General features: G+C 44.4%; 2 protein-coding genes across 3 annotated transcripts; both read right to left on the bottom strand.

Annotated features, from left to right (window-relative positions):
* Positions 1-2,597: 2,597 nt before the first annotated feature.
* Positions 2,598-13,997, bottom strand: mcm2 (minichromosome maintenance complex component 2). Its single transcript, XM_086084243.1, has 20 exons — positions 13,931-13,997; positions 12,289-12,491; positions 11,610-11,782; positions 10,656-10,780; positions 10,445-10,583; positions 10,027-10,124; positions 9,791-9,912; positions 8,995-9,202; positions 8,771-8,905; positions 8,491-8,682; positions 7,358-7,451; positions 7,202-7,280; positions 6,957-7,128; positions 5,590-5,716; positions 5,395-5,507; positions 4,261-4,425; positions 4,116-4,190; positions 3,516-3,698; positions 3,289-3,444; positions 2,598-2,802 (listed from the first exon to the last, which is right to left on the bottom strand). Exons 1-20 carry the CDS (start codon positions 13,934-13,936, stop codon positions 2,692-2,694), a joined length of 2,676 nt encoding a protein of 891 aa, XP_085940369.1. The 5' UTR covers positions 13,937-13,997; the 3' UTR covers positions 2,598-2,691.
* Positions 13,998-15,231: 1,234 nt separating this feature from the next.
* On the bottom strand, positions 15,232-26,019 carry podxl2 (podocalyxin-like 2). 2 transcript variants are annotated; one of them, XM_086084245.1, is made up of 13 exons: positions 25,534-26,019; positions 25,306-25,464; positions 24,319-24,362; positions 24,109-24,232; positions 23,160-23,215; positions 22,558-22,732; positions 22,272-22,453; positions 21,322-21,396; positions 20,755-20,911; positions 19,699-19,760; positions 19,432-19,614; positions 19,015-19,218; positions 15,232-18,081 (listed from the first exon to the last, which is right to left on the bottom strand). In XM_086084245.1, the coding sequence occupies exons 1-13, from the start codon at positions 25,610-25,612 to the stop codon at positions 18,016-18,018; spliced, it is 1,566 nt and encodes a 521-aa protein (XP_085940371.1). In that variant the 5' UTR covers positions 25,613-26,019; the 3' UTR covers positions 15,232-18,015. The 2 variants fall into 2 exon arrangements, with proteins under 2 accessions (XP_085940371.1, XP_085940370.1); XM_086084244.1 differs by having other exon boundaries at positions 15,235-18,081; positions 24,109-24,244; positions 25,534-26,016.
* Between the last annotated feature and the right edge of the window lie 79 nt (positions 26,020-26,098).

Below are 26,098 nucleotides of genomic sequence, written 5' to 3'. Positions count from 1 at the left end.
TGAACTTCAATTGAGGGTTGTCTTTTGGACAAAAGGAGTACTTTGCAGCCAGCTGTTGCTTGTAATCATCTGCGTCGATTTTTGCTTGCAAATCAAAGCATGACTTGTCATGAAAAACTCGTTAGTGGGTCACCTGTCGGCTACTGAACTTTGTTACAGTTGAGGTGAGGGTTCACGTCCATGTCTGGCCCGCCCCATTAAACGCGCACCCGCGTCCCGGCGTGGCCCCGCGATCCCGTTAGCGCTGAGATGGGATTATGGCAGCTAACGCGGGACCGACTGCCAGGATTCCCGGCGTCATACACTTGGAATGGATCCACTTGATTAGGAACACCCCCTTCATCAGACAGCCCCCCCCCCCACAACCCCCCCAAATGCGAAAGCTCAATTTTAATTAGTGCTGTCAATCAGCGGCGGATTGCGTCATGCCGACAGTTGTCTCTGAAATTTAGACCGAAAAGCATTTGGAAGGGGCTTGGCGGAGGTAATGATTCACAGATGCATGATGATGATGATGATGATGACGAGGGTGGCGCCATCTTCATCGTGGAGCCTCCTGAGGATGATTGACAGGTGAGGAAGAGGCGGGAAATCCTCACACTGGATAATCCTCTCCACTAAATCTAATCCGCGCACACACAGAGTGGAGTGAGCACGCGCGCGTGCGCGTGCCTGAGAATGTGTGACTGCCTGCAAAAGATAGCAAAGAAAAAAGGAAGAGTTATGAATGAAATCATTCTCAACCACACATACAAAGCAAACATTTATTTGGAGTTATTAACTTTCAAAAAATGAATGAAAAACATTTGTTCTGATTATTTAATTGAAGCGTATTACGTGTAATTCTAACGAGATGAAGCAATGTTTGGAGAAACTGCGCGTGAGTACAGAATAAAAAGATATCGCAACATGGACTGATATTGAAAGATGTGGAATTACTGTCTGTCGAATGCAATTGAATCATTTAGGATGATATTAAACGATATTGAGCAATATAGAATGAGCTCGGTCGGATGCTCGTGGTCAAAATGCATGCATTGTGGAATGACATTTCGTGTGATGGAATTTGGTGATACAAACCCTATTTCCTAACCAGCAAGGTGACAAAATACGTGTTGGGGGAGTGCTGACGATTGATCCAAAGGTGAATGAGCTCAACTGTTTTTTTTTTTTTTTTTGTACATGTGGAAGTCGGAATGGTTTAAATTGGACGAGAAATATTGAAGTGGTTAAGGGACAAAAAATGGTGGAACACGAAAAATAAATACAGGTAAAATAACCCCCCCCCCCCCCCAAAAAAAAATGAAAACACGCTGGACTTATTCAGCAAACGGTCATTATTACATCCGTTGGTCACATGGCGTCATCTAGTGGAATGCAATTGCCAATGCACGGTTTATTTTACACACACACATAGTATTATGCAGTGTATTATATATATTTTTTGTGCGTGTGCACATCAATCAAAGTAGTAGTTGTGCACAAAGATGTGAAATCAGGAGAGAAATTGTAGATGAAGGCTCTTCATTGCTGAAAGGTAGAAGAAGACGATGGCATGAAGGAAAGGAAGCACGCAGGAAGGACATGCAAGCTAAATATGCGGAAGTCCAAACAAAAGGGAAGTCCATGGCTAGGAAAGTAAAAGTGTCGGAAGTCATTTTGTTGCTTTCCATTTGATTTAGTGTGATTTTTTTTCTATTTTCTTTAGTTAGCCACAAATGAAGAATGCACTGACTGAATAATTGATTGCATGATGACATCACAGGTTTTATTGATCACTTACCATCCATTCCATTGTGAAAAAAAAAGATGTTTGTTTGCCAAGGCAAAGGACGTGATGACGTCATCGGAAGCAAAAGCGCGAAGAGGCCAAATCTGCTGCAGACTCGGATTTTCAACTTTTACATTCTGACAACCGTCGGCAAAAATGACAGCTCTGAAATGACTTTTTCTCTTCAAAATATTTGTGTACATAAAACATTTATTCCACTTTGAACACAATCTGTTTTGTTTTGAAAGAAATATCGAATAGCTGGTAGCCAAGAAACGTACCATGTTAAGTTTAAATAAATAAATGTTAACGTTAACATTGTATTTCAATGCTTCTTAGTAAGTCACAGTGTCCCATCACTGGCGAGCTGTTTTTAGAACAGAGCTGAGGGCAACTCATGTTGTCTTTGGGGCTAACTAGTAAACACTAGCACTTTTTTTTTTTTTTAGGACATCCGTATTTGCTCCCTCTCTTTTCCTCCCCTCTGCTCGATGGTGAGAAAAAAAATGCCTATTTTGAACTTTTGCCAAAACTTTGGAATGGTTATACAAGTTAATTAAATTAAGCTTCCTGTTATGTTTGCTAGGGTCAATCTGACCTATGGATGTTTATGGAAACAAAAACATCCCAAAATGAAAATTCCATTCTTAAAATGATTTGCATTTTGATACAGCACAACTGTCTCTCTTTCTCGTTCTAGATTTTGCTTCACAGGAATGTTTAAGGTGCAGAAATATAAAAAAAATGTCAGGATGTTGGGAATTGACAATATGCAGAAATACGGCAGCATGCACCCATTTAAATCCAACCATGGAGTCCAGACGCGTGCACAACAAAGTCACGTTTAATCGAGAACAAGGCGAAGGGACAAAAACATGTACACTTATTTACAAGTTGCAAGTTGAATTCCTCTCTCCACCTCAGAACTGCTGCACGATGAGTTTCTTCTTGCCGTCGTAAGTGTAGCGGTTGGCGCGGAACGACTCGCTGCTGTAGAATGACGACAGGTTGTGGATGTTGATCTGACGAGCCTAAAAATACAATTTAAAAACACGTTTGTCAGCGTTTTCCTCTTTGGCAGCGATAACGAAAGGAAAAAATGTGGAAGAGATTTTTTTCTCAATGAAAAAAATGTGGAATGGTTTTTGTTTTTTCCTCATCAAGACTAGCAAAAAAAACAACGATTTGCTACCCGAAGAAAACTAAGGAAAAAAAAACATTGGGGAGGGTTTTTTTTCACCACTTTCTCTTTCGACATGAGGTGAAAAAAAGAGGAAAAAACAGAAACAAATTTAACAAATGCTTTCGTTAGCCATTAGCATAAAGCTTCTTTTGTTGACGTAGCATCCGCATCCGTGCTACACACTTCGAGTCTCATGATCAATTGTTGATGCTAGCATTTAGCCACATAGCTATAAGTTGGTGCTAACATTTAACGAATCATCCAGAAGCTGACAGTAGCAATTACATGCGGACGCTAGCATTAGCAACTGTTAGCTTGTAGCTGGCACGGTTACCTTGTCGTGCAGCTCCTTCTCGGGTATCTCGACGGTGTCGTCGCGCGCGCCGTAGCGGCTCCTCTGGTAGGAAACGCGCTCGGCCGCCAGCTGCTTGAGGATGAAGAGCAGCAACTCGTTGTTGTCCTTGCGGTACGCCAGGTAGCGAGAAAACGTCTGCGGGGAAGGACGAGAGCAAGGCGTTAAAGCCGGCAGCCCGGTCACTCGCTAGCAGCGCCGCAGCGTACCTTGCGCATGCCGCGCATGACGCTGAACTTCTGCGTGTCGATGAAGCTCTCGAGCATGATGCGGACGGCCATGTTGACGTCGTCCTCCATCACGTAGTCGCGCAGGTGCATCTTGGCATTCGCCTCCGCCATGCGAATCATCGACTCGATGTGGCGCACCGTAATCGGGATGCTGCCCGTCGCCTGCGGGACGGCGTGCGCATGTGCGTTAGCCCTGTAGCATGTGAACGCGCGTGTGTGTGTGTGTGTGTGTGCGTGAAAAAAAAGGCCACCCTGAAAACTAACAAAACTTCAAATCAAATTCAACTATAATAAAAATGACCAGAGGTGGCAAATCCAGGTCCAGAAAGTAAAAACCCTGCCACAGTTTGGTTTTAGCCCTGATGTTAGCTAGCTAGCTAGCTCCCTAGCAGGTAAACAAGCACCATGGGAGCTAGCTAGGGAGCTGCTAACTGTGGCAGGGGTTTTACTTTCTGGTCTTGAATTTGTTACCTCTGAAAATGACAAGTCAAAGTATAAAAACCCTGGCGTGCGTGCGTCGCGTGCGTCGCGTGCGTGCGTGCGTGCGTGCGTGCGTGCGTGCGTGCGTGCGTCCCTCACCATGGACTCTTTGCGTAGGTCGCTGTAGATGCGAGCCACCTTGTCCTGGTCCATCTGGTTGAGTTTGGGATGAACCTGCAAAAGGAGACGGCCGTCAATCAAACGGGCTTTCGCTCTCTGACAGTCAGGCCGAGGCTCCGCCCACCCTGTCCTTGGAGTAGATGATGTATTTTTTGAGGAGATCCTGTGGGATGGGCGCCACGTCCGACGAATTGGGCAGGAGCACCTCCTCCAAGGCCACGCCCGCTTCCTTGTTGCCGGGGTGGTGCTTGACGTGGGAGCCCACCACGAAGCGAGCCAACATCTCGTCCTGCACGCAACCGGCAACTTTTTTTTATTACACGTCACCAAATGTAAAACCGAAGATTTTTACAATCGACGAATCAGATTCATTTTTTTCATTTTGCATTAAAATACATTACAAAAGCATTTTCCACCCGATTACTGTTTATTAACCGGTTGGTGTTTCTTTCTTACCTCATATTCGTATAGTGATTAAATAAAAAGGAAAAGGGGAAAAACAGGAATTTGCAAATGTCTTATTTTGATTTTGTCTTCTTTCATGAAGGACTACAGAAATCTGTCAACAATTACTGTGGAGATGCTGAAAAGCTGAGGATTTGGACAATTTTCTAGTAAAAAAAAAAAAGGCTCAAAACGATTACTTGATTATTAAAATAGTTTGACAGCTCTAAAAATGCGGGAAAGCTTTTTGCTTCCAAAACAAAACTCATTCAAACTGCAGCTTACCATGAAATAAAATCAAATTTTTTTTTGTCATTTGGAGTTTATTTCAATTGATTCATTTGTATTTATTTGTGCATTGCAGAAGAAGGACGGTCAAACCATCCCGTCAGATTTTTACAACACTCGGTGGGCTTTTGTCATTTTTTTAGTCTTGTGTGTTGACAAATAATCGATATCTTTAAAAAGCTCATATTAATACTAATGAAAGGGTTAAGGAAGCAGGTAACGACCAATCATGGCTCAGTTTGCTGACCATGGCCAGAAAACAGGTGGGCCGTGATTGGTCGTTACCTACTTCCTCAGAACAGGTGATGTCAAGTAGAAAAATTTATTTTTAAAGGAATTCATTGTACATGAAAAAGTTTTTGTAACTTTTTACTGCTGAAAATGGCTCAAATTTTTTTTTTATTCCCCCTGGATTTAGCAGCAGCTCGTTTATTGAGGGGGGCGTTTAATCTGGTGTGCTGAAAAATGTGGCTTCTGTGAGCCAGCGTTTGACGGCGCGCATGCACGTGAAGCGCCACTTGCGTACCTGCACGGGGTCGACGGTGTCTCGGACCACGCACAGGACATCAAAGCGCGACACGATGGGTTCCGTCAGGTCCACGTTCTCGGCAAAGGTCAGCGAGGGGTCGTACCTGCCGCCTGGAAGGTTACGTCGGCCGGTTGTTAGCGGCGTGCGAGCGAGCGAGCGTGTGCGTGTGCGTGTGCGTGTGCGTGACTCTACCGATGGGGTTGGAAGCGGCGATGACGGTGCAGCGGGCCTGCAGCGAGGTGACGATGCCCGCCTTGGAGATGGAGATGCTTTGCTGCTCCATAGCCTCGTGGATGCTCGTGCGGTCCGCGTCGTTCATCTGCAGGAATGCAGATAGCCGCGCGCGCGCGCGTGTTAGCCATGTGGATGCGTGCGTTAACTTAAAGTGCCTTTAACGGCACTCTTAATTCTTTTTCTTTTTTTCCCGCTCGATTAACGAGCACCCCTCATTGGGAAAGCCTCTACCGAAGGGAATTCCAGTCACGACGCAGCAGAAACGTCCACGTCAAAACTAGCCAAAAGAAATGCACTCTACTACACTGGAGCTAAAACACACAATGTTTAAGGCGCAGAATGTTAGCGTGGAGGAGCCATTTGGACTGTGTAGCATTACCGCCGTTTCCCTGCTTTGAAAGAACGCACTTGGTTAGCCGTTAGCAACAAGCTAGCTCTCCAAGAGGTGTCCATGGACAACCCCAGAGAGAGCCGAGACGCCATCTTGTCAGTTGGTGTGACCCCGAGCCACTTGATCTTTAGATTTTATTCAGAAACTCAAAAAAATAGCTCGTTAAGTGTAACATCGATATCGTCTTCTGGTTCGTTGCAGTAAAACGTGAGCGTCGCAGTACAATGCACATCCGAGAATTTAATCAAATAAAAGCATTCAACGTCGTTCGAAGGAGTAACAATTTTCACAAGTTACTTCATGATAGAAATGAGATAGCTCTTAATATGAAAAGAACAACGATTTTGGTTCGTTTCCAGTAAAGTTACGTCATCTTACAATGCGCATCCGCATTGAACTTAACAAAATAAAAGCACTCAACGTTGTGCAAAGGAGTCACTGTAACACAATTTAGCAGTAATAAATAATGCATATATTTGTGGGGACAAGTTGCATTTGACAGTTTTTATTTCACAAGTTACTTCATGTTAAAAATTAGTCAGCTCTTAATATAATAATAATAAAAGAGAAAAATGCCCTGAGCTGTCACGATTATCTTACAAACGCAATTATGTCATGTAGTGTCAGAAAAATGACCAACACAAATCAATGTCACACTCAGGTTTTTTTTTTTTTTTTTACAGTACCGGGTTTTAATTTAAAAAAAAATGTTTATGAATTGAAAAAAATGCAACCATATTTCTATTAGATTAAAATTTCTTCCCACTTTTATGTTAACAAGCGTGTAAAAAAATAAGAAAAAAATATTGTACACTATTATAAATTTAGATATAAAATGTGCAATTAATTGCCAGTTAATTAAACTAGTTAAACTACAAATGGACTGACACCTCGACTCAGCACGGAACCTGCGTGCGTGCGTGCGTGCGCGTACCTTGTCAAACTCGTCAATGAGGCAGACGCCGCGGTCGGCCAGGACCAGCGCGCCGGCCTCCAGCGTCCACTCGCGACTGACGGGGTGCCTCTGCACGTACGCCGTCAGGCCCACGGCCGACGCGCCCTGGCCCGTAGTGAACACGGCCCTGCTCGCCACCTTCTCCACATACCTGCGCGTGTGAAAGCAGCGACATCAGCAAAAGTCCGATTTGCCGCGCACGCACGCACGCCGCAATGTCCTACTTGAGGAACTGCGACTTGGCCGTCCCGGGGTCTCCGCACAGAAGCACGTTGATGTCGCCTCGCACCTTGTGTTTACCGCCTGAACAAACGGCAGCGACAACCATCACAAGATGGCCGACCGGCCCGGAAATGGCGGTCGGGTGCAGAGATGCTCACCGGGATTCTTGGGCTCTCCTCCAAACATGGCCAGGGCGAGCGCTCGTTTGATGTCCTGGTGGCCGTAGATGGACGGCGCGATGCTGGCGAAGATCTGAACGGGCAAAAAGAACAGAACGATTATCGGCCAAACATCGATATCGGTTAGGACCAAGGTTATTTTAGTTAACGAAAAAACGAAAAAGAAAATTACAAAAACTATTTCGTTATCAAAATTAAATTAAAAAAAGAAAATGCGTTTCAAAAACGAAAACTCAAACTACATTTTATGCTTACAAAACTGACTATAATTATAGCAAAAATCGGTCGGACTTTAAAAATCGAACGACAGCAAACGTCTGCCTTGAAGCATGTCCATGTTTCTACACGGACCTTTTTTGCAGGCGCACGTAGCAGACGGGAAGTTATTGAGCCAACTGTCCGTTTAGTGATTTGGGCTGGACCGATATTCAGCATTTTGACGAATATCAGCATCGGCCATTTTGAAGAATCATGCGGCCGATAATAGATCCATTTAAAAAAGTGTTCAGGAGGAAAAAATAAAATCAGGGAAATAATCATTTCAATTTTCATGGATTGCTTCTAAACTCTCTGCACCTTGTTTTTGTTTGAAATTAAAACTAAGAAATTAATTTAAAAAAATGTTAACTTTTATTTACTGTAGCAAACAATAGGGAACTATTTACTTGAGTTTTTATTTAACTTTTCAAGATATGCTTCTGTCTCTGGAAGACCCCTGAACTTTTTTTTCGATTTTTAAAACAAAGATGTCCACTGACTAAGATTTTTTTTTTTTTTTGCTCCCCTAACCCTAAACATTGCTTCATGAACATGTTTAAAAACAAATAAATAAGAGCTAGAGTTTGGGGGTTTTATGCCAATATTTTCCCTATCAGTGAAAAATAAATGCTAATAATCGGTATCAGCCCTGAAAAACAAAAAAACCATCAGTCTATCTCTATTGAAGAAACTAGATATAATGATGTACGTGTAAACTAAACGGTGGTTCGTGTTTGTTTACCTTGAGTGGTATTCGCTAGCACACTAATGCTAATCATGATTGCTAAGCGTTTAGCATAGGGCTGGTCAAAAGCTTTGTGTTGTCCTCTTCGCCAGCAAAAGCCACCCCTCACCCTTTCGCCGATGCACTCGTCCTTGGAGAGAGCAACGATGGCCTTGACGTCCTCGTCCGTCAGCTCGGCCACGGCCACGCCCTCGTCTCGCCGCGCCACGTGGTTGGCCAGGATGACGGTGGCGAAGACGGGGAAGCCGTTGGCCATGTTGAGGGAGCCGTCGTAGTTGTTGTGGTAGATGCCCGTCAGCTCCTGGAAGGAAGCGCAAAAGGCTTTTTGAGGCGCCGGTTGGCCCGCGCGGGGTCCGCCCCGCCCCGGACGGTCGAGCCGGCACACTCACGATCTCGTCTCCCGGCTTGCAGCTGTCCACCAGGTCGGCCAGCAGGATGGCGTCTTTGGAGCGCGGCAGACGTCCGGCGGCCACCTTGCCGGGACTTTCCTGGATGGTGATCCTCTGGTAGTTCTGGTACACGGTCTGAAGGGAGTCCAAGAGGAACCGGTAGGCTGGGACCAAGCGGCGGACAGACACGGGAGCGGCTGCATGCTCAGATGGACGGCGCTCACCTGCTCCATGTTGATCTCAAAGGGTCCCTGCGACTGACACTCGGGACACGAGCCCGGTTTCACCTCCTGGTTCTGGGACTGGAAAAAGGGCCCCAGTACAAAGTTGCACTTGTTGCAGTTGTACTTGACCATGCCCAGCTGCGGCAGCACGCCGGTGCAGCTGCTCACCACGCCGCTGGTCCGGATCAGCTGGTTCAGGTGGAGCTGCCTGCGTCGCACAACGGACACCAAAAGTCAAACGCCGGAACTGCCTGACCAAATGCGGACGGGGCCCAGGCAATCACGAGGACCGCTCTTTCAGAGCCGGCCCGGCCAGGGATGTGACGATATCCAAACATCACGATACCCGACCGATTCATCGATTATGGTCCTTCAAACGTCGACCAATTGGGCCAAATGGCCAATTACTTTCAAATTAAAATGTTCTTCAAAAAAAAAGGTCTCATTATTTTAAAAAAAAAAAGAGGGGAAAAAAAGAGCTCAAACTAAAAAAAGCACAATATTGTGCAATGCATATAAACCATGTCTAATGTCTAATAATACTTAATATTGAGGCACTTACTTGCTAATGCACGCACATATTGAGTTTCTCCACATATTGACTCGCTTCACAAGCATATTAGCTTCCCCTTCATCTGACCATTAGTGTGGATTTTAATCATTTGAAGGGCCAAAACATGCCTTGTGAAAATTTAGCGCACTAAAAAACAGCCACCAGAGGTTTTTTTAACAAACTGTCCACTTGCCCCTCATCCCTCCAAGACCCCAAACCCCCCCCAGGGGGCGTAGCCGTCACCTGAGCGAGCGAATCTCCTCCACCAGCGGCAGGTTGCAGATGCGCACGTGGATCTCGTGGGCGATTCGCTCGTATTTGGGGTACATGGACAGCACCACCTCCTTGGCCGCCTCGTCAAACACCTGCCGGCAAAGAAGACAGAAAAGGGAGCGAGGAAGGAGGGAAGCAAGAAAAAAGGGAGGGAAGGAATTAATGTCGGTAGGAAGAGAGCAAGGAAGCGGTCAGAGGACGTTTACCTTCAGCATCTCGGTGGGGGCTTCAGGCAGGAAGTAGGCGAGCACGTGCTCCCTCGCCGCCAGCTCTTCGTAGTTCACACCCAAACTCTCTTTGTTCTCTGCACGCACACGCAACACAAGCTGACACGGGCTTAGCGGTTTAACAAAAAACAAAAACGAAACAAAAACATTTCATGGAGGAGATAGGCGGGGTTGCCATTTTGTTTTTTAATCCCATCCATGTATAGTACGGGGGGAATATTTTTTTATGGAAAACAATCTTATTTATGACAATACCAACCCAAATTAAAACAAAGCATTTTCAAATGTAAAATGTCATTCCAAAAAAAAACAAAAAAAAACGTGAGTGACAAATCCAAGACTTGACAACTGTAACACGCCAGCCGGACGACGGCCAGAGACGCGCGTGCGCGCCCACCTTTGCACATGTCGCTGATCTTCTCCTTGAAGACGTTGCGGCCGCTCTCGTCCACGTGCGTACGCAGAAAGTTCTTGAAGCGGTTGTAGATCTCCAGGCGGGGGGCTGCCATGGACACCCACTCCCTCACCGTGTGACCCTGAGGACGAGGTCGGGGGGTGAGCGGGTTCGGGGGGGGGGGGGGGGGGGCGGGATCAGCGGCAAAACCGACCTTCATGTCCTCCAGGTTCTCGATGCTCTCGATCATCTCGTCCTCGTCGGCCGCGCCCTCCGCCGCCCGCTCGGCCAGCCGGCGCCGGCGCGCTGCCGGACGTTCGTCATCCTCGTCTTCGCTATCTGAAAAAACATCCGTTTGAATGATTATCAATAGGTTTGAACAACTTTGTAGTTTGTTTGAATGTATTGATCAAGTCCTTCGAACATCGTGATAAAGTGGTTTGAATGTATTGATAGTCATTTGAATTTATTGATAAAGTGGTTCAAACATTTTGCAAAGTGCTTTGAAGGTTTTAAGTCGATTGAATGTATTGATTAAGTTGATTAAACATACCCCCAAAGGGGTTTGAATGTAGTGATATAGTTATTCAAACCTATTGATAACATGGTTTAAATGTACCGACAGTCGTTTGAACACATTCATTCGTTCAAACTTACTGTTAGGCATTTAAATTTATTGATAGTCATTTAAATGTCGTAAGTTGTGCAAACATTGATAACTTATTGATAAAGTCATTCATATGTATGGATAAAGCGGTTCGAACGTACACCAAACATATCAATAAAGTTGTTGAAACTTATTAAGTTGTTCAAATGTACTGATAAAGTGATTCAAACATATTGATTAAGTTGTTCAAATGTAGTGATAAAATGGTTCGAATGTATTGATCAAGTGGAGCCAAATGCGTTGGCGAGTTTGGTCCAGGTCGCGTGTGCACAAGTCAACACATTATGGAGCAAAATGCGACCTTTTTAGCATTTAGCCGACGCTGGCGCAATGCTATCGATACGTGTGAACCACTCGGTCCTTCTAAACAACTTTGCGGTCCGTTTGAAGGACACGGTCCAGTCCAACGTGTCCAGTCCACACCTCCGCACAAACAACAACAACAACAACTCAAAGTCAAGTCGGGAGCGAGAAGGTGAGAAAGTGTGAAGGCGGCCTGACCGTAGAGCAGGCCTCTCCTCAGGCGCCCGCTGAGGCCCCGCTCGCGATCGCGCTTCCTCATGGCCTCCTCGGCGGCCGCCCGGGCTCCCGGGGACAATTCGGCCAGGTCCTCCTCGTCCAGGTCCAGACCCTCCGCCTCGTAGCGATCCAGCGCCGGGATGGCCCGGTAGTCCCTGTTGGCCCGACGCACAAACCGCCGCCGGGTCATCACAAACGTACGCTTGCAAAAATCAACAACAACAAAAACTTCCCCTTGGAACCCCCGCCAGTCAAAACGCCAAGCTGGCTCCCAACGTCTTGACTGGCAGGCAGCCCATTGCGAAGCACACTTTTACGCCGACGCTTTCCTGCAGCTACAGCGGTTTGAAAGCGCTAAATAAAGAAAGATGACTTTTCTGGTCATGCTTTTGTGACATCTCAAACAAAACTGCAAAAGGGCTTTTGGTTGCTTCATTTAAAAAAATCTAAACATTTTTTTTAAAATAAAAGTAGTGCTCTGCCACCATTTTGGTGCCAAAAACAATTATGACAATGTGAGCTGATCGTCATTTTAGACAATAGCTGTGCTTTGCCGCAGTCTTGTGGTACAAGCAACTGCAAACCTTCGCGCGAGATGTCAAGTGTGATTTTCTTAATTTGCAGCAATTAACGTCCGCCAAACTTGGCAAGCGCTCCTCACCGTTCCATGCCGTCCCCGATCAGCTCCTCTCCATCGCCGTCGCCGTCTTCCTCCTCGTCACCGGGCAGGCTGACGTCCCCCAGCAGGCCCTCGGACTCGTCCTCAAATGGGGGCAGGTCTCTGCCGGGGCTGGAGGTCGGGTCCCCCCTCCTGGAAAGCGGCTCGGGGCTGCCGGCGGCCACGTGTTGCGACTCGGATGAATCCTGGCCACGGCACACGGGAGAATTTTGCTTTTGTTTGGGAAAGTGGGTTCTTTTTGTCGTTACTTTGTTCAAAAGCACATTTTCGTTGTTGGTACTTTATAGAACAAAAAAGGACTGTAAAGATGTTTGAGGCATCAAGAAAGCAAAAATTATTGGCATAAAGCTGACTGTTGCCATAAAATATACCCTTTCACCATAAAAAAAGCAGCTTTTTTTTTGCGTTTTATGGTTCTAAATATGTCATTTGGAAGAAAACCATGTACTGTTGATTACTAAAAAAATGGAATAAGGTAGAAACTTTTTTGTGATAGAAGGGAGTTTAAGCTTTCATTTGGTAGTTTATGTATTCACAATACAGTCATAAAATATTATGTGACCCTTGGTGAAAATGGATGCCATTCAAAGAGCTAACAAATATATATTTTTAAATATTAGCATGTTATGGGGGAGCCAATTACTCGATTATTCCATTTAATAATTGATAGGATAATCAACGGGTTACTGCACGAATGCTATTTTTCGACAGCAAGGTCACGTGACTTCGGTAGCTTAAACCGGAAGAATGTCAAAATGAAGTCGGCTCGTTAACGAGCCATGCTAGCAGTGCTTGTTTTGTTCTCCGGAAGAAAAAAAAAGCATGGCGAGTAAACACAGCTGTTACGGTACTTGCAGACACGACGACCGTCCACATATTAAGGATGGATTCTTTATTCGTTTCCCGAAGCCAAAACGTCAGAGGGATAAATGTGAATCAACTTGTGCGGATTTCCAAAAGAGCAGTTGAACGCCAGCAAAGTGAAGACTTTCACCTTCATATGGAGTCAACATTTTGTTGGGGCCACTCATGCAAGCTCCTACAGATGACAATCCTGCCCTTGCCCGGTACCCACTCTTTTGAAGATTCGATATTGACAGGCTGTACTGGAGATGTTGAAGTCACAACTTTTGTCCTGTCATTTAAGCCAACCCTCATCATATATTCCAACTTTGAAAAGTTTTGTTTTATTAATTGTGTCGTTTTTTCCTGTAACAAGAGCAAATTTCCCTATCATGGGACAAAAAGTTGTACTCCATTTTCGGACGACTGCATTTGGTTGTTTTTTTGTAACATTCCAAGTTAGTAAAGTGAAACCGTTTTATTGTGGAGGACGATGCTGAGCGATGGAGCGTGCTTGCTTCTACGAGGCGATCCCCACATCGGACGGACGAACTAAGGCGCTAACAAGTAAACGAAACATCACCGAAAATAATTTGCAAACATTCCGGCATCAACGAATTCCATTTCAACTAAGTGGCATCTCCTTGGACAACCATTTGGACCGCCATTTTCTTGACAACTCGGCCAAAATACGCTCAATGTGCATACGACAGTCGTCAACATCAAACGCCGCCCTCGTCCACAAACAAACAATAAAGTGAGAAGACGGAAAGCGACTCACCGCCATTGTCCGTGTGCTCTTCGCGTCCTCTTCTACTTCTTCTACCCGTAAGACCTTCACTTTCCCGCCAAGCCTAATCACGTGGTACTGAAAGCCCGCGAATTGTAATGAATATTCATACACAGCGTGACGTCGCGGTCTCCGATTGGTCGAGACCAGCCAGCGGATGCGTCCAGCATCGACCGCCCACAAATACGGGAGTTACACAGGACAAAATAATGCCAATTTCGGGTTTTGGGGGTAAACCAAAAAGGGGTATTTGTGGTAATTATTCAATAACGTCATTGCATGTTTTGACAGTTTTGGAAGACGATATTATATGTGTGTTGTAAAAATTTTCAAATATTGGAATCATTTTTAATCGGAAAGATTTAATATGGGGGTAGAAATATAAAAGTGTTTACTAATTTGAATATTACAATTTAGAAGTTTTGATCATATTTGCATTGCTTTTGCCTGTGACTATCATACAAAGCAGGCAGATTGTTATAGTTTTAAAACGCAATTTCATCACAATGTGAAGTCCAAATAGTCCTTACAAATCAAATGACAACGATCCAAAGACCAATTTTCAATGAGCGTGCAAATCGAGATTCCTTTCAAGCGAGTTTAATGCTGCATTCGAGGAAGGCGGAAAGTCGGAATGTTCCCACTCAGATTGTCCCACTTAGTCAGATCACGGTGGGTTACGTTACTAACTTCGAATCACAAAAAGTAAAGGCATAATTAAGAGTGATTGTGTAAATATTATAATAAATATAAAAAATTTATTATTTGCCATTGAAGGTCGGATGATGAGTGGGCGTTCCTGTGCACAATGGTGTGCGCGACGGGGTCCTCACCGGGGTACTCGTGCAGGTGCTATGCACAAAGTCATACAACACAACCAACGGGGGGCGAGAGAGGGAGAGGGAGGGCTACCTGCTTTTGAAGCCGCGAGGCCGCCATATTGCTCCTCCCAAGATTCTCGGCATACGATCGGAGAACATTTAAGACCAGAGGTGGCCAAGTTCGGTCCTCGAGAGCCACTATCCAGCCTAGTTTTGGTGTGGAAGTGGAGAGAAACATGGAACAGGCGGGATAGTGGCTCTTGAGGACCGAACTTGACCACCCCTGTTTATGATGTTTTAAATTTGTTAAACATCAACAAGAGGACTTCAGAAACATGCCTTAAATACATGTATAAATAATATGCTTGTTTACAGGAGAAAACTTATATACTATATTTGTTTAATGAAATAATTATAACTGTAATTCAACAAAAGATGCCTCTGCCAAATCTAATATTGGGGCCCTGTTGTCCATCAGATCGTCATCCGGTGCGGCATGGACGCCTTCCATCTGGTCATCAACGACATCGACAAGATGGATTACGAATACCGAGTGAAGAACCTGCAAGTCACTACGCAGCTGGAATTGACTGGTGACGTGTCTAAAGATGGACGTTCATACATTTTGCGATACAGTATTTTCATTTGAATATCCGCATCTGTAAAAACCAATATGGTGACGACCGTGCATTGTGGGTCCACATACAGTACTACTATTTATTCCGGGGCCAGCTTGCAGAGATGACGCCAGACCCACACAAGAATAAATTGCGCTGTTTTGAAGGGGAAAAAAAGTCACTTTGACAAGTAATGCATGTAAATCTTGTATTGACCCATTTTAACTTGCTGAGTTCATTTGATCTCTAATCTCACATTACAAGTGTCTTTTTATTTTTAAATATATATATCAAGGTCATAACCAATTTCTAACAATTACTGGAGACTGTAAGAGAAAGTCAATGGATTCAATGATTACATTAGCAAAACTTGATTTGACACATTAGGCTGACATATGAGTGAGCCATGACGCTATCACGGCGCATACAAACACAATCCGTCACTTTGCGTGACAGCTCAAAACAAGGCCAACGTGTTTTCTTCATGGGAATGCTAGCTGATTTGCACTAGCACTAGCATTGCTAACAAATGCAAACTTTGACAAGCAAGCAGCCGTCAGTAGCATACGTACTGTATCCACTTTGTTCATAATTGTCATGATCTGGCTGTAACAATGAAGCATGATTATTTCTCTTATTATAATTATAAGCTAAACATTGGCCTGTTAGCAGAGCTAAACAAAACCTGTAACGTCTGCTTTGCAGTTTAGCTTGCCATGCATAGCAGCTAGCTTTTTAGAACTAGTATTGGCAGCGGTATCGACCATGATGAGGAGAATTCCAATTCCTCGTCTTGTTCTCCGCCCTTTTTATGGCTGCTGTGATCCATCGGCTATAATATTGGTTCGTCTTTTGGTAGCCTATAGAATGCTCACTCCTTCTTTCGCCTCTTGTTGTGGCACCTGGTCCACAAAAACTGTCTATCATTCTAAAGCGTGGTCGTGTGGTGGACACCATTTCTATCCTGCCAGAATGGTGGCACTAACGTGCATTGTCTATAGGGTGACCATACCCCCCCCCCCCCCCCCAAAAAAAAAACAGGACACTTGCCCCGGCCTTGAAATTGTGGTTCCAATCGCAGTTACACAGTGTACTTTACCTCCTATGAGTCACGCAATGCCAACCGGACATTTTCATGAATTTATAAAAAAAAAAAACGATGTCCGAACCGGGTACAAGAAAATGGTGTGCCCTCTCAAAAGGGGACGTTTGGTCACCCTACTAAAGTTTGTATATAGTACTTGATGAGTTATTAACATTGTTTTTTAGTTTTAATTTATATTTTAGCCGTTTTGGATTTAGTTGACTCAGTGTAGGCTCAATGAATTGTATTCTTGTCTGTGTTACTTTCATGAGAAAGAGCAACGGGTCTGTCTATTCATTCGCTATCTCTAAATGGGAGGGCCGGGATTCTGCTGTGTCGGAAGGGAGTCAGGCTTATTATTATTGTATTTTTTCTAATCTGATTTATACCCATGGGAACGGATTCTCTTGTATTCATTCAGTTGTAACCAGGTGTGTTGTGGGCTGACTTTTCTATGAACCCTCTTTGTGAATAAATAATGATGTGGGCTGGAGAGAAGACACACATTTGAACAGAGCACTGCTTGGGTGACTTCATTTGTGTGATCAGAAGCTTCTGGTAATTATTTACCTTTGCAAAGGAACTTCTTCAACAGAATCTCACCATTCAGTTAATTGAACACGCAAAGAGTACAATACTTAATATTGTCTACTCTAACATACTGTACACGAGGATTCTCTACTCGAGTTGCTATCTTGCTGTATGTTAGGGTAGCATCTGTTTGTATTTAGCATTTGATCAACTCTCATTTGAAATGCTACTTGACGACAGTGCAAGTGCAAAATGTCAACTCCTTATTAAGCTTCCTTTGCACTTCCTATACTCAGGTTTTTCTGTTTGTTTGCATGCTAACTGCTGGCATAATTAGCATGTACCTCAATCTTAATCGGCTTTTAGCATGTTTACTAGTTGGAAACGCATTAAGCTAGTCATTAGCATGCTAGCTGTTGCATGCTATGTATCTGTTGGTTTATATGGCCATTTACTTTAGTTACAGGTTTGCAACTGCTAGCAGGTCTGTGTCAAGGTATTTATTCACAATTGTTTTTCTTATTGTTGATTTTAGTGGACTAGTTGTTTCCATGTTGTCATGCACGTTTTAATCCACTAGGGCACTGAAGCAAGCATTGGCAGGCAGTCATGTGACGTACAACTGCGCGCACAGGAGGAAACAGTTACCTGGCTGCTGCTAGCGTAGCACGCTGCTAATGCAAAAACATTGACGTAGGCTCGACTGGGTGCAAAGTAAACAGCCTCCATGACAACATGAGAAACTTTGAGCTTTTCACCTGCCTTTCACGTAAGCCTACGTGTCAAACTTAAAAGAGAAGAAAATGTAAAAATAATCAAACTGAGGATATCGGTTACAAATGATCAACATTTCCAAATGTGGCATAAAGTGCTCTGTATTATTTTTTTTTTAGATGAATGTCAATCGCACTAGCTTGGCTAACATACAGCGTGGCTAACAAGCCCTGGCGATGATGTGGGTGGGTGACTCTCTTTGGTGACCTCCCCCAAGGCACAAACGCTCCTCTTTCTTGTCCTCCTCCATCAAAGGTGTGTGTCCTCCTCTTCCTCTTCCTCCTCCTCCTCAGCTGCTGCTTGATTGACAAACACCTAGAAGACCAATGAAATGGTGATTCTTGTTGAGCAGAACAAAGGAGACATGGCAGAACCTTCACCTGGCACTAGAAACTTCTCTTAGAGCGAGAACCCTCTTTTGGGACGGAAACATTTGACCTGGACTAGAACCTTCTCTTGGTACTCACTACAACCTTATTTTAGGACAAGAACCTTCTCTTCGGTCTAGAACATAGATCTGTCTGGATGATAAACTCTCTGTGGTACAATCTTGGGACTACAAGCTTTTCACTGGACTAAAAATAATCTTGGGATGAAAACCTTCTCCCTGAACTAAAACCTTCATTTGGTGTACAAATGACAAGAATATTTTCTTAGCATAAGAAGCTTCTCTCAGAAATACCAGAACTTTTTTCTGGAATAAAATGTTCTCTTGGGATGAGTTCCTGTTCCCTGGACTAGGACCTTTTTTTCTGCACCACGACCTTCTCCTAGGATGACAAACCTCTCTCAAGAATACAAATTTCTCTTGGGAACCTTTTCTCGGGACAAAACCATTATCTTGGGACAAGGATGCTCTTCTTAGGCTGAGGACCTCATCTCTGCACAACAAGGCTGGACGAATGAAAACCTTCCCTTGGGATGAGTACCTTCTCTCCAGACTGAAAATTCAATACAACCTGCTAGAACCTTCTCTTTGGACAAGAACATCCTCCCAGTGGTACAAGCTTGACTGGAGACAAGAACCATCTCTTGGGATGAGAATATTCACTGGGAACTAGAACCTTTGCTCAGGACTAATACCTTCTCAGAGACGAGAACCTTCTCTCATTCTCTATTACAAGCTTCTCTTAGGACCGGAACTCCTCCTGGGATACAACCTTCTCTCTGGACTTAAGTGGTGCCTCTTGCCAGGCAGAATAGAAAGCACACGACAGATTGCCTCCATGATCAAGGTTTTCATCGCACCTGCCAGCGAGGGTTGTCATCCCCGCAGACGCCTTCGCCTCCCCCCACCAGTCCATTGGTACTAGGCCTCTTTTTCTTCTTCTGTTCTTCATCTTCTTCTTGGTGGTCTTCGGGCCGGTTGTCAGGCTGGTTGTCGCCCGCCACGTCCAGGGTAGGGTTGTCGTGGCAACCATTCTCCACAAAGCGTAGCTCCTCAGCGTGGAACTAAACAACACAGACCAACACAAGTATCGGGACATGGAGCCTAATACTTGTTGGGAAAAAAATGGATTTATTCTCAACAGTACTATGAACATGCCACGTGTGCGTGGAAAATGAAAGTTTGAATGAGTTCAAATGATACCACGGACACTACGGCTCGCTGCTCTAGCGGCTAGCGTGGCCGGCCGTGCATAGCCCTTCTTATGTTGGTCTTACGGTGGTCTTGGTGGTAGGGGGCCGCCTCTGCCAGCAGATGTAGATGAAGCCTGACGTGATGATGGCCAAGCAGACCGAGCCGATGACCACCAGGACCACAAACAGTTTGCTGTAGTCGCTGCGCTGGGACGGACTGCGGCGGGGCGGGCAGGTAGAGGGCGCGCCGTAGTCCTGGATGCCCACCTGAGGGTAGGGGAGTGGGCGTTAGCGCGTGGCTAACCGCAAAGACCGCACAAGGTCAGGAGAAAGTTCTGGAAAGGAAGTTACCTTGTTTAAACTTGGACGCATTTCTCCCAGCAGGTTCAGCAGGTCCTTGGTGGACATTACACCTGGAAGATACACACACGCACATGCAATTTCGTTCATCAACAGGAAAAATGCCTGACACGACAAACTACAGGACTCCTGATAATGTGGCTTGAAACCCACTGAGCATGCAGACAGTAATTATTTCGCATTTGTCCATACGTCTAGCAGACGAGCTTCAAATTTTGTATCTTTGACGGAGCCCTGGAAAAGACCAAAATGAATGGAGGCTGAGGGAAAAAGGAGGAGTTGTAATACTTTTTCAAGATAGTACCTCAAATGGGCTTTTGTTTTGCGTCTGAATATTGTCCTTGAATTTATCTCTGTACGTCCGTCAACTTTGGTTGAACTGTTTGCTGGAAACTGTGGTACCGCCCTTCAATTTAGTATAAGAATATTGGGAGTCTGCTGTAACGACACACTTGCGAGGAACAGCTGTGCTTCTGTAAACCCGCTTGTGTCCGGAATATTCCGTAAAATAAATCCTTCGAAGGAACTGTTCACTGATCTCCAGTCTGTATTCAGAAAATCAACATTCTCACTACCCGGAACAAAACGAACACGCGGAAGACAAAAATTGTTTTCCAACAAAACCAAAAGCTCAGACTTGCTGTGTTACTTTATAAAGCTAGTTGATTTATTTTAGTGTTGTTCCGATACCGTGTTTTTGGCCCCCGATACCGAGTCCGATACCCAGTTTGTACCGATACCTAAAAAAAAAAAATCCAACATGAAAAAGCTGCCCTGCCATTGGTTCAGAGCATTCAAGGGCCAATAGAATATCTTGGCTCGGCATGCAGTGCACACGTTACACATCAGTGAATGTTGTGCACGAGCAAGACACAAGATGCTGCATCCGAGCGTCAAAAATAATGCTATCGGCATGTTACTTGTTAGTCATTGCCGATGCCGATGCCGATACCGCTCTGTTAATGCAGTATCGAGGCCTCTCTCGATGCCGGTATCGGAACAACGCAAATTTCTTGACTTTTTTTGTGTGTGCGTGCGCGCTTGTACCATGCTCAGACGCCACGTGCATCAGCATCTGTCGCTGTTGGTGCGTGGGCTTGCTCAGGTAAATTACCCACGATCCCTCGGGGCTATTCATACGGCGCGCAAAGCGGCGCTCCATCGTCTTCAGCAGGTGCACGCCGCCGTCACCGCGAAATTCCTCCTGCGCGTCACACACACACACACACACACACACACACATACAACAGAGTGAAATGTTGTGCTTTTGTCTTTGCTACATTGTGGGGCCGATACACACCAGTTTTTCCAAGTTTAACTATCATTGTGGGGACCAACTTAAAATTGTGGAGACATTTTGGTGGTCCCCACAAGTTCAGACCTCTTTTTGAGGCTCAAGACTTGGTTTTAGAGTTTAGGTTTGAATTGGGTTATGGTTGAGGTTACGGTAAGGAATGGGGGTAGGCAATCATTTTTGATGGTTGGGGTTAGGGGGAGGGGCTAGGAAGTCAAGTCAATGAGATGTCCCCACGATGATACAAAGACAAGTGTGTGTGCATGTGTGTGTGCAACGATTTAAGCTTTTAGCACCGTTAGCTTGTTATGAGCACTCACACAGTTGAGATTGTGTGTCATGTTGAGGACGACGTAGCCGTGCCCACTTGGTTGCGTCCAGTCCACGCACACCACCTGACAGGCAGACGTTCAAAGTTCACAAAACAACATGGCGGGGCAAAATGGCAGACTTCTCCGACATAGCTTCTTGAGACTTGAGGGCGACTCAATCTGGACATGTCTCTCAAATTTCTTGTTGTTGTCCCGAGTCAAACTGGCTTTAGGTGCAGAAATTTCAAAAGATTCTCGTAGGATAAGTTTGTCTTTGAAAGATCACAAGAAATTGAACCAAAACGGCAAACTACCTGACGTGTGCCTTTTCAGACATGACTTCTTGAGACTTTTTTATAGGATAGACATGTCGACCAAATTTCATGTTGCTAAACCCAACTGGCGAAATGGGCTTAACAATGCCAGGCAGCCATTTTGACTGAAGCAACCCCCTTTTGCTCCCGGCTGTTTTACTGGATTTTGACTGATTATGGTGAATATGGTGTTCTACTGCTATAAAAGCATGGGACCTACCAAAATGAAGATTGGAATCTCTTCTTTCATCAGGAAATAAATCATATTTGTATCCGTTTCCGTTTTGCAGTTATTAGCATGAGAATATATTTACGTTTCATCAATATTCACAAACCTGTTGAAAACACTGGCAAAAAGAGCTTGTTGCAACATGACCATGGTTGATCTCTTATACTCTGCTGCCACCTTCTGGCAGTGTTTTGTAATAATGACATTGCTTTAAGCCATTTCTTTGTCAGAAGCTGCATCAAAGCCTTCTGTATGCTCTTGCATAAAAAAATTTAAAAAATGTGTAACTATGTTTTTGGGAGTGAAGGACAAAGTATTAAAAAACGTGTTTACACGTTTTTGGGTTTGAAAGATACATTTTTCAATCAGTGACGTGGACTTTCAACTTGTAATTTCTACATTCAAACAAAACGTACATGTGCCTCCTGAGGGGGCATGGTCATCCAGTCCCAGCTGGTTTCAGCTAAGCCCCCATTGGGCGAAACATCCGAGGTGGGCGTGGCCCTGGTTTCATTTCCCTCCTCTTCTTTCTCGTCTTTGGGCTGCATCGTGCCGGTGTCCATGTCAACGTGCGCCGCAGTGACATTGTGGCTAAAATCTGCAGGAAGCAAAGTAAACAAAAGGAGTCGGGTTTGACAATCAAAATCTGGAGCAAAGTAAACAAAAGGAGTCGGGTTTGACAATCAAAATCTGTCACTTTACCCTTGACCCCCTGCAGTCCAAAGTCTGTGCCCGTGCCCGTCTCGGGTGCCACTGTCGCCGTGGCGATGTCTGAAGACGCCGCCGTGCCTGTCGTTGTTGTTGACGCCAACACGGAAGAGCGAAGAAAGCCAAAACCGCTGAAGTGACCGCCTTCATCAAGCTCCGCCTCCAAAACCTCAAACAACACAAGTCAGAGTTGAAGCAACAAAACAAACAATAGTACAACAGTAAAAAAATACAAACAAAACGCCAACAAAACTTCATCTTGTCTTATATGGATACGTTTAAAAAAAAAAGTTACCAACAAAACCAAAAAGAGCAACAAGGCAACAACAAACAAACATATACTAATCAACAAACAAACAACACAACAAACAATATCAAACAGCAACACCAATATTTACCTAGTATTAGTTTGTTGGCTTATTAGTTAGTTATTCAGTTAGTTAGTTAGTTGTAACAAATGTTTAGATTTTGGTATTTAGCTTGTTGGTACATAATAGTGACTTAGATTTTGTTCAGGTTCAGTTAGTTAGTGAATTCTAGTTATTTAGTGCGAGCTATTTTGTTTTCAGTTGCTGAGTTAGTCAACGAGTGATCACCTGGTGAGGCCCCATCTCCTGGGGGAGGTCAGGAGGTGCCGAGGGAGGAGTGTACCCTGTCAACATGTCAACATGTCACCATCACGTTTGGCTTTAATTGGCAGAAACTCCATTAGGTACACATTCTCATCTACAAACACCGTCAAAAATCGAATCAGAGTAGGGTCATAAACCATATGTGTACAGTGGAAGTCCTTCATTATTTGTATTATGTAAGGTTATAAAATGTACATGTATGGTCATACATCACGTGTAACTGAATGGTCATAAATCATACACGTGCAATATTGTTCAAATGTATGAACGTCTGGTCATAACTCATAACTATGTATATGGGGTCATAAATCACAAGTGGGCATGCACATAAATCGTACGCGCACATATATGGTCATTAATATGTGTAAATGTAAGGGCATAAAACATGTACAAGCACGGCATAAATCATGTAACTGAATGGTCATAAATCATACATCTACATATACAATATGAATCCTATGTGTACGTGTATGGTCATAAATCATGAATTATATGTGTGCGTGTACAGTATAGTCATAAATCACAAGGCTTCACGTGAAGCCTACATATATGGTCGTAAAATATAAGCACTCTATGGTCAAAAATCGTGTCTTCGTGTACATTCGTATATCATACATGGACTTGTGAGGTCATAAATTACATGTATACTTCAACAGCCATTAATCTAATGACTGGAGAGGCTGCCTGCCAGTCTGTTGTTTGTCAAAATGTGAACTTCCATAAACTGGTGACCAATCAATTTTATTCTATATCGTTTGTTCCCTGGCATTGAGTGGTAACCAATTATGGATGGACCCCACCTCTCTCCCTAAATCATCTGGGATAAATTCCAGCGTTCAATCCGAATGACGGCCAGGGGAACTGACGACCATTCAGTCAGTGTACCCAATGAAGTGACCACATATCCACTGACCAATCATGGTATCCAGGTCAAGCGTGGCATGCGTCCTCTTGACCACGTGATGGCTCTCAAGACGTCCGAATGAACCCGAGGCCTCCTCCAGGGAAGATTCTGTGTCTCCACCCAGTGACGCCCTCTTCGGGTCGTCCTGAGGAAAAATGACAGGACGCTGAAACACACGAGACAAATGGGTCGAGTGGTCATCAGTGTTCCTCTTCTCACCAGGTTCCGGGGCTGCGACACAAAGGACTCGGAGAGCGCCAACGCTAAACGGTGGGGGTAAGGAAAGAGAAACAACTTCAATGTCAGACCTCCACCAAGGCTCAATTGTAGGGTTCTGTGTGAAAGGCAAAGTCCTGTTCCTGTCAGACCAAACACTGATGTCATCTATTTGTGTGTGAAATCACACCAATTCCAGAAATATCGAGTCTTCACTGTGTTCTGTGTAAAAGGTGAAGGGGGGGGGGGGGGTTGTATTGTTCTGTTCCTAGCATACCAGACACTGATATCATCTAATTATCTGATGAAGGTATGATGCTGTGTTGCTATGTGAAATTACACCCAGTTGTGGAAATATCCTGCTTTTACTGGGTTCTGTCTGAAAGGCAAGGTGTATTGTTTTTTCTTCTTCTTTCTGCTACAGTCACACCAGACGCTAGGGTCCCACAATTGTCTGATGACAGGATGCTGTGTTACTGTATAAAAGTGCACCCAGTTGTGAAAACATCCTTCCTTTACTGTATTCTGTGAAATAGTGCACACAGTCACAGCAATATTCCACCTTTTCTGGGTTCAGTATGAAAGGCAAAAGCGTAAAAATTATTGTTCTTCTGTTTAGGCCACCCAAGTGGCTGATGTCGACATGATCTGACAGACGGAGGGTGACTGTGTTGCTGTATGGAATCACAACCAAATTTTGGAAATATCCCGCCCTTGCTGGGTTCTGCGTGAAAAGATAGTGATGATATTTTCTCTTGTGACAACTGAGAACACAAGTGATGTGTTCAAGACTCATAAGAAAAACCAAAATCATCACCACCGTAGTAGTCGTCAACATCATTGTCATTGTTATCGTCATGCAAACAAACCTTCAAATTGTGATACATGAATTAATCAGCGTGGGTGCGCGCGCACGAACAACGCCGCACTGCAGCGCACCTCCCACGCGCACGTGCGTGCATGTGTGTGTGCGTGCGCGTGTAGACTGACCAATTAGCATGACGAAAGCGAAGAGGAGCAGGCTCGCCATGTCCGCCGCAGAACACCTCATCATGATCTTCCTCATCTTTTCCTTCTCTTGTGAACGCGCCGCAGCTTGCTGAAGACGCGCGTGCGCAGTTTGTACATACAGTACTCCGGCTCTGCGCGCTATGCACGAGGAGAGAAAGTTGAGGTGTAATTCAAAATTAAGAGCCACTAGAGGACACCATTACTCGCCTTGTTTTTCCATCGCAGCAGCAGTATCCAGTATAATTTTCTCATTCTTTTGAGCGGATTTTACAAATAGTTTTATCATGCACCGAAAAAAGACGACATTTGGTTATTGAAAATATAGAAGCTCCATTGACGTAATTGGCCATAGTAAATATGTGGATATAAAAACAAATCCTCTAAACGGAATTAGGTTTTAAAAAAATGGTTAATGGTCCACACTTCGGAAGTGACGAAATGACAGCGTGAAAAACGGGCGGAAGAAAGGAAACTCATTGGTTTACGTTTTTTGTTTTCGTTTTCTTGTGTCTTGTGTGTTTGACAGCACCGTTCTGGTTTGTGTGCTCAATTTGATTTGGATGTTGGAGTTTGAATTAATAAAGAAAGCAACAACAAAAAACTCATTTGTTTACGTTAGGTCTGCAACCGTAAATATGACGAACGTAGAAACAGGTCTTCCAAGTATAATTTCTTCCTTTTTGGGGAGGGGGGTCCTTCAAGTTTCATCCAACAGTGACCTGACTACGTTCTTTGTTAACAGTTTATTTCATTTTCAGCTAACCTGAAACAT

Source organism: Leptonotus elevatus, chromosome 9 (assembly GCF_054856555.1).
Source record: "Leptonotus elevatus isolate MCC_2025b chromosome 9, RoL_Lele_1.0, whole genome shotgun sequence".
Classification (NCBI taxonomy): domain Eukaryota; kingdom Metazoa; phylum Chordata; class Actinopteri; order Syngnathiformes; family Syngnathidae; genus Leptonotus; species Leptonotus elevatus.
The sequence above is the reverse complement of the archived record's forward strand: the minus strand, read 5'-3'. Positions and strand labels throughout refer to the sequence as shown.

Coding starts and splice junctions, on each gene's coding strand:
- mcm2 (XM_086084243.1), bottom strand. Junction 10,125..10,444: donor GATCAGCGACATGTGCAAAG/GTGGGCGCGCAC, acceptor GTGTGCGTGCAG/AGAACAAAGAGAGTTTGGGT. Junction 7,129..7,201: donor GCCAAGTCGCAGTTCCTCAA/GTAGGACATTGC, acceptor TCACACGCGCAG/GTATGTGGAGAAGGTGGCGA.
- podxl2 (XM_086084244.1), bottom strand. CDS start 25,612: ATGATAAAACTATTTGTAAAATCCGCTCAAAAGAATGAGAAAATTATA. Junction 25,465..25,533: donor TGCTGCGATGGAAAAACAAG/GCGAGTAATGGT, acceptor CCTCGTGCATAG/CGCGCAGAGCCGGAGTACTG. Junction 22,733..23,159: donor AGGAGATGGGGCCTCACCAG/GTGATCACTCGT, acceptor GTGTTGTTTGAG/GTTTTGGAGGCGGAGCTTGA.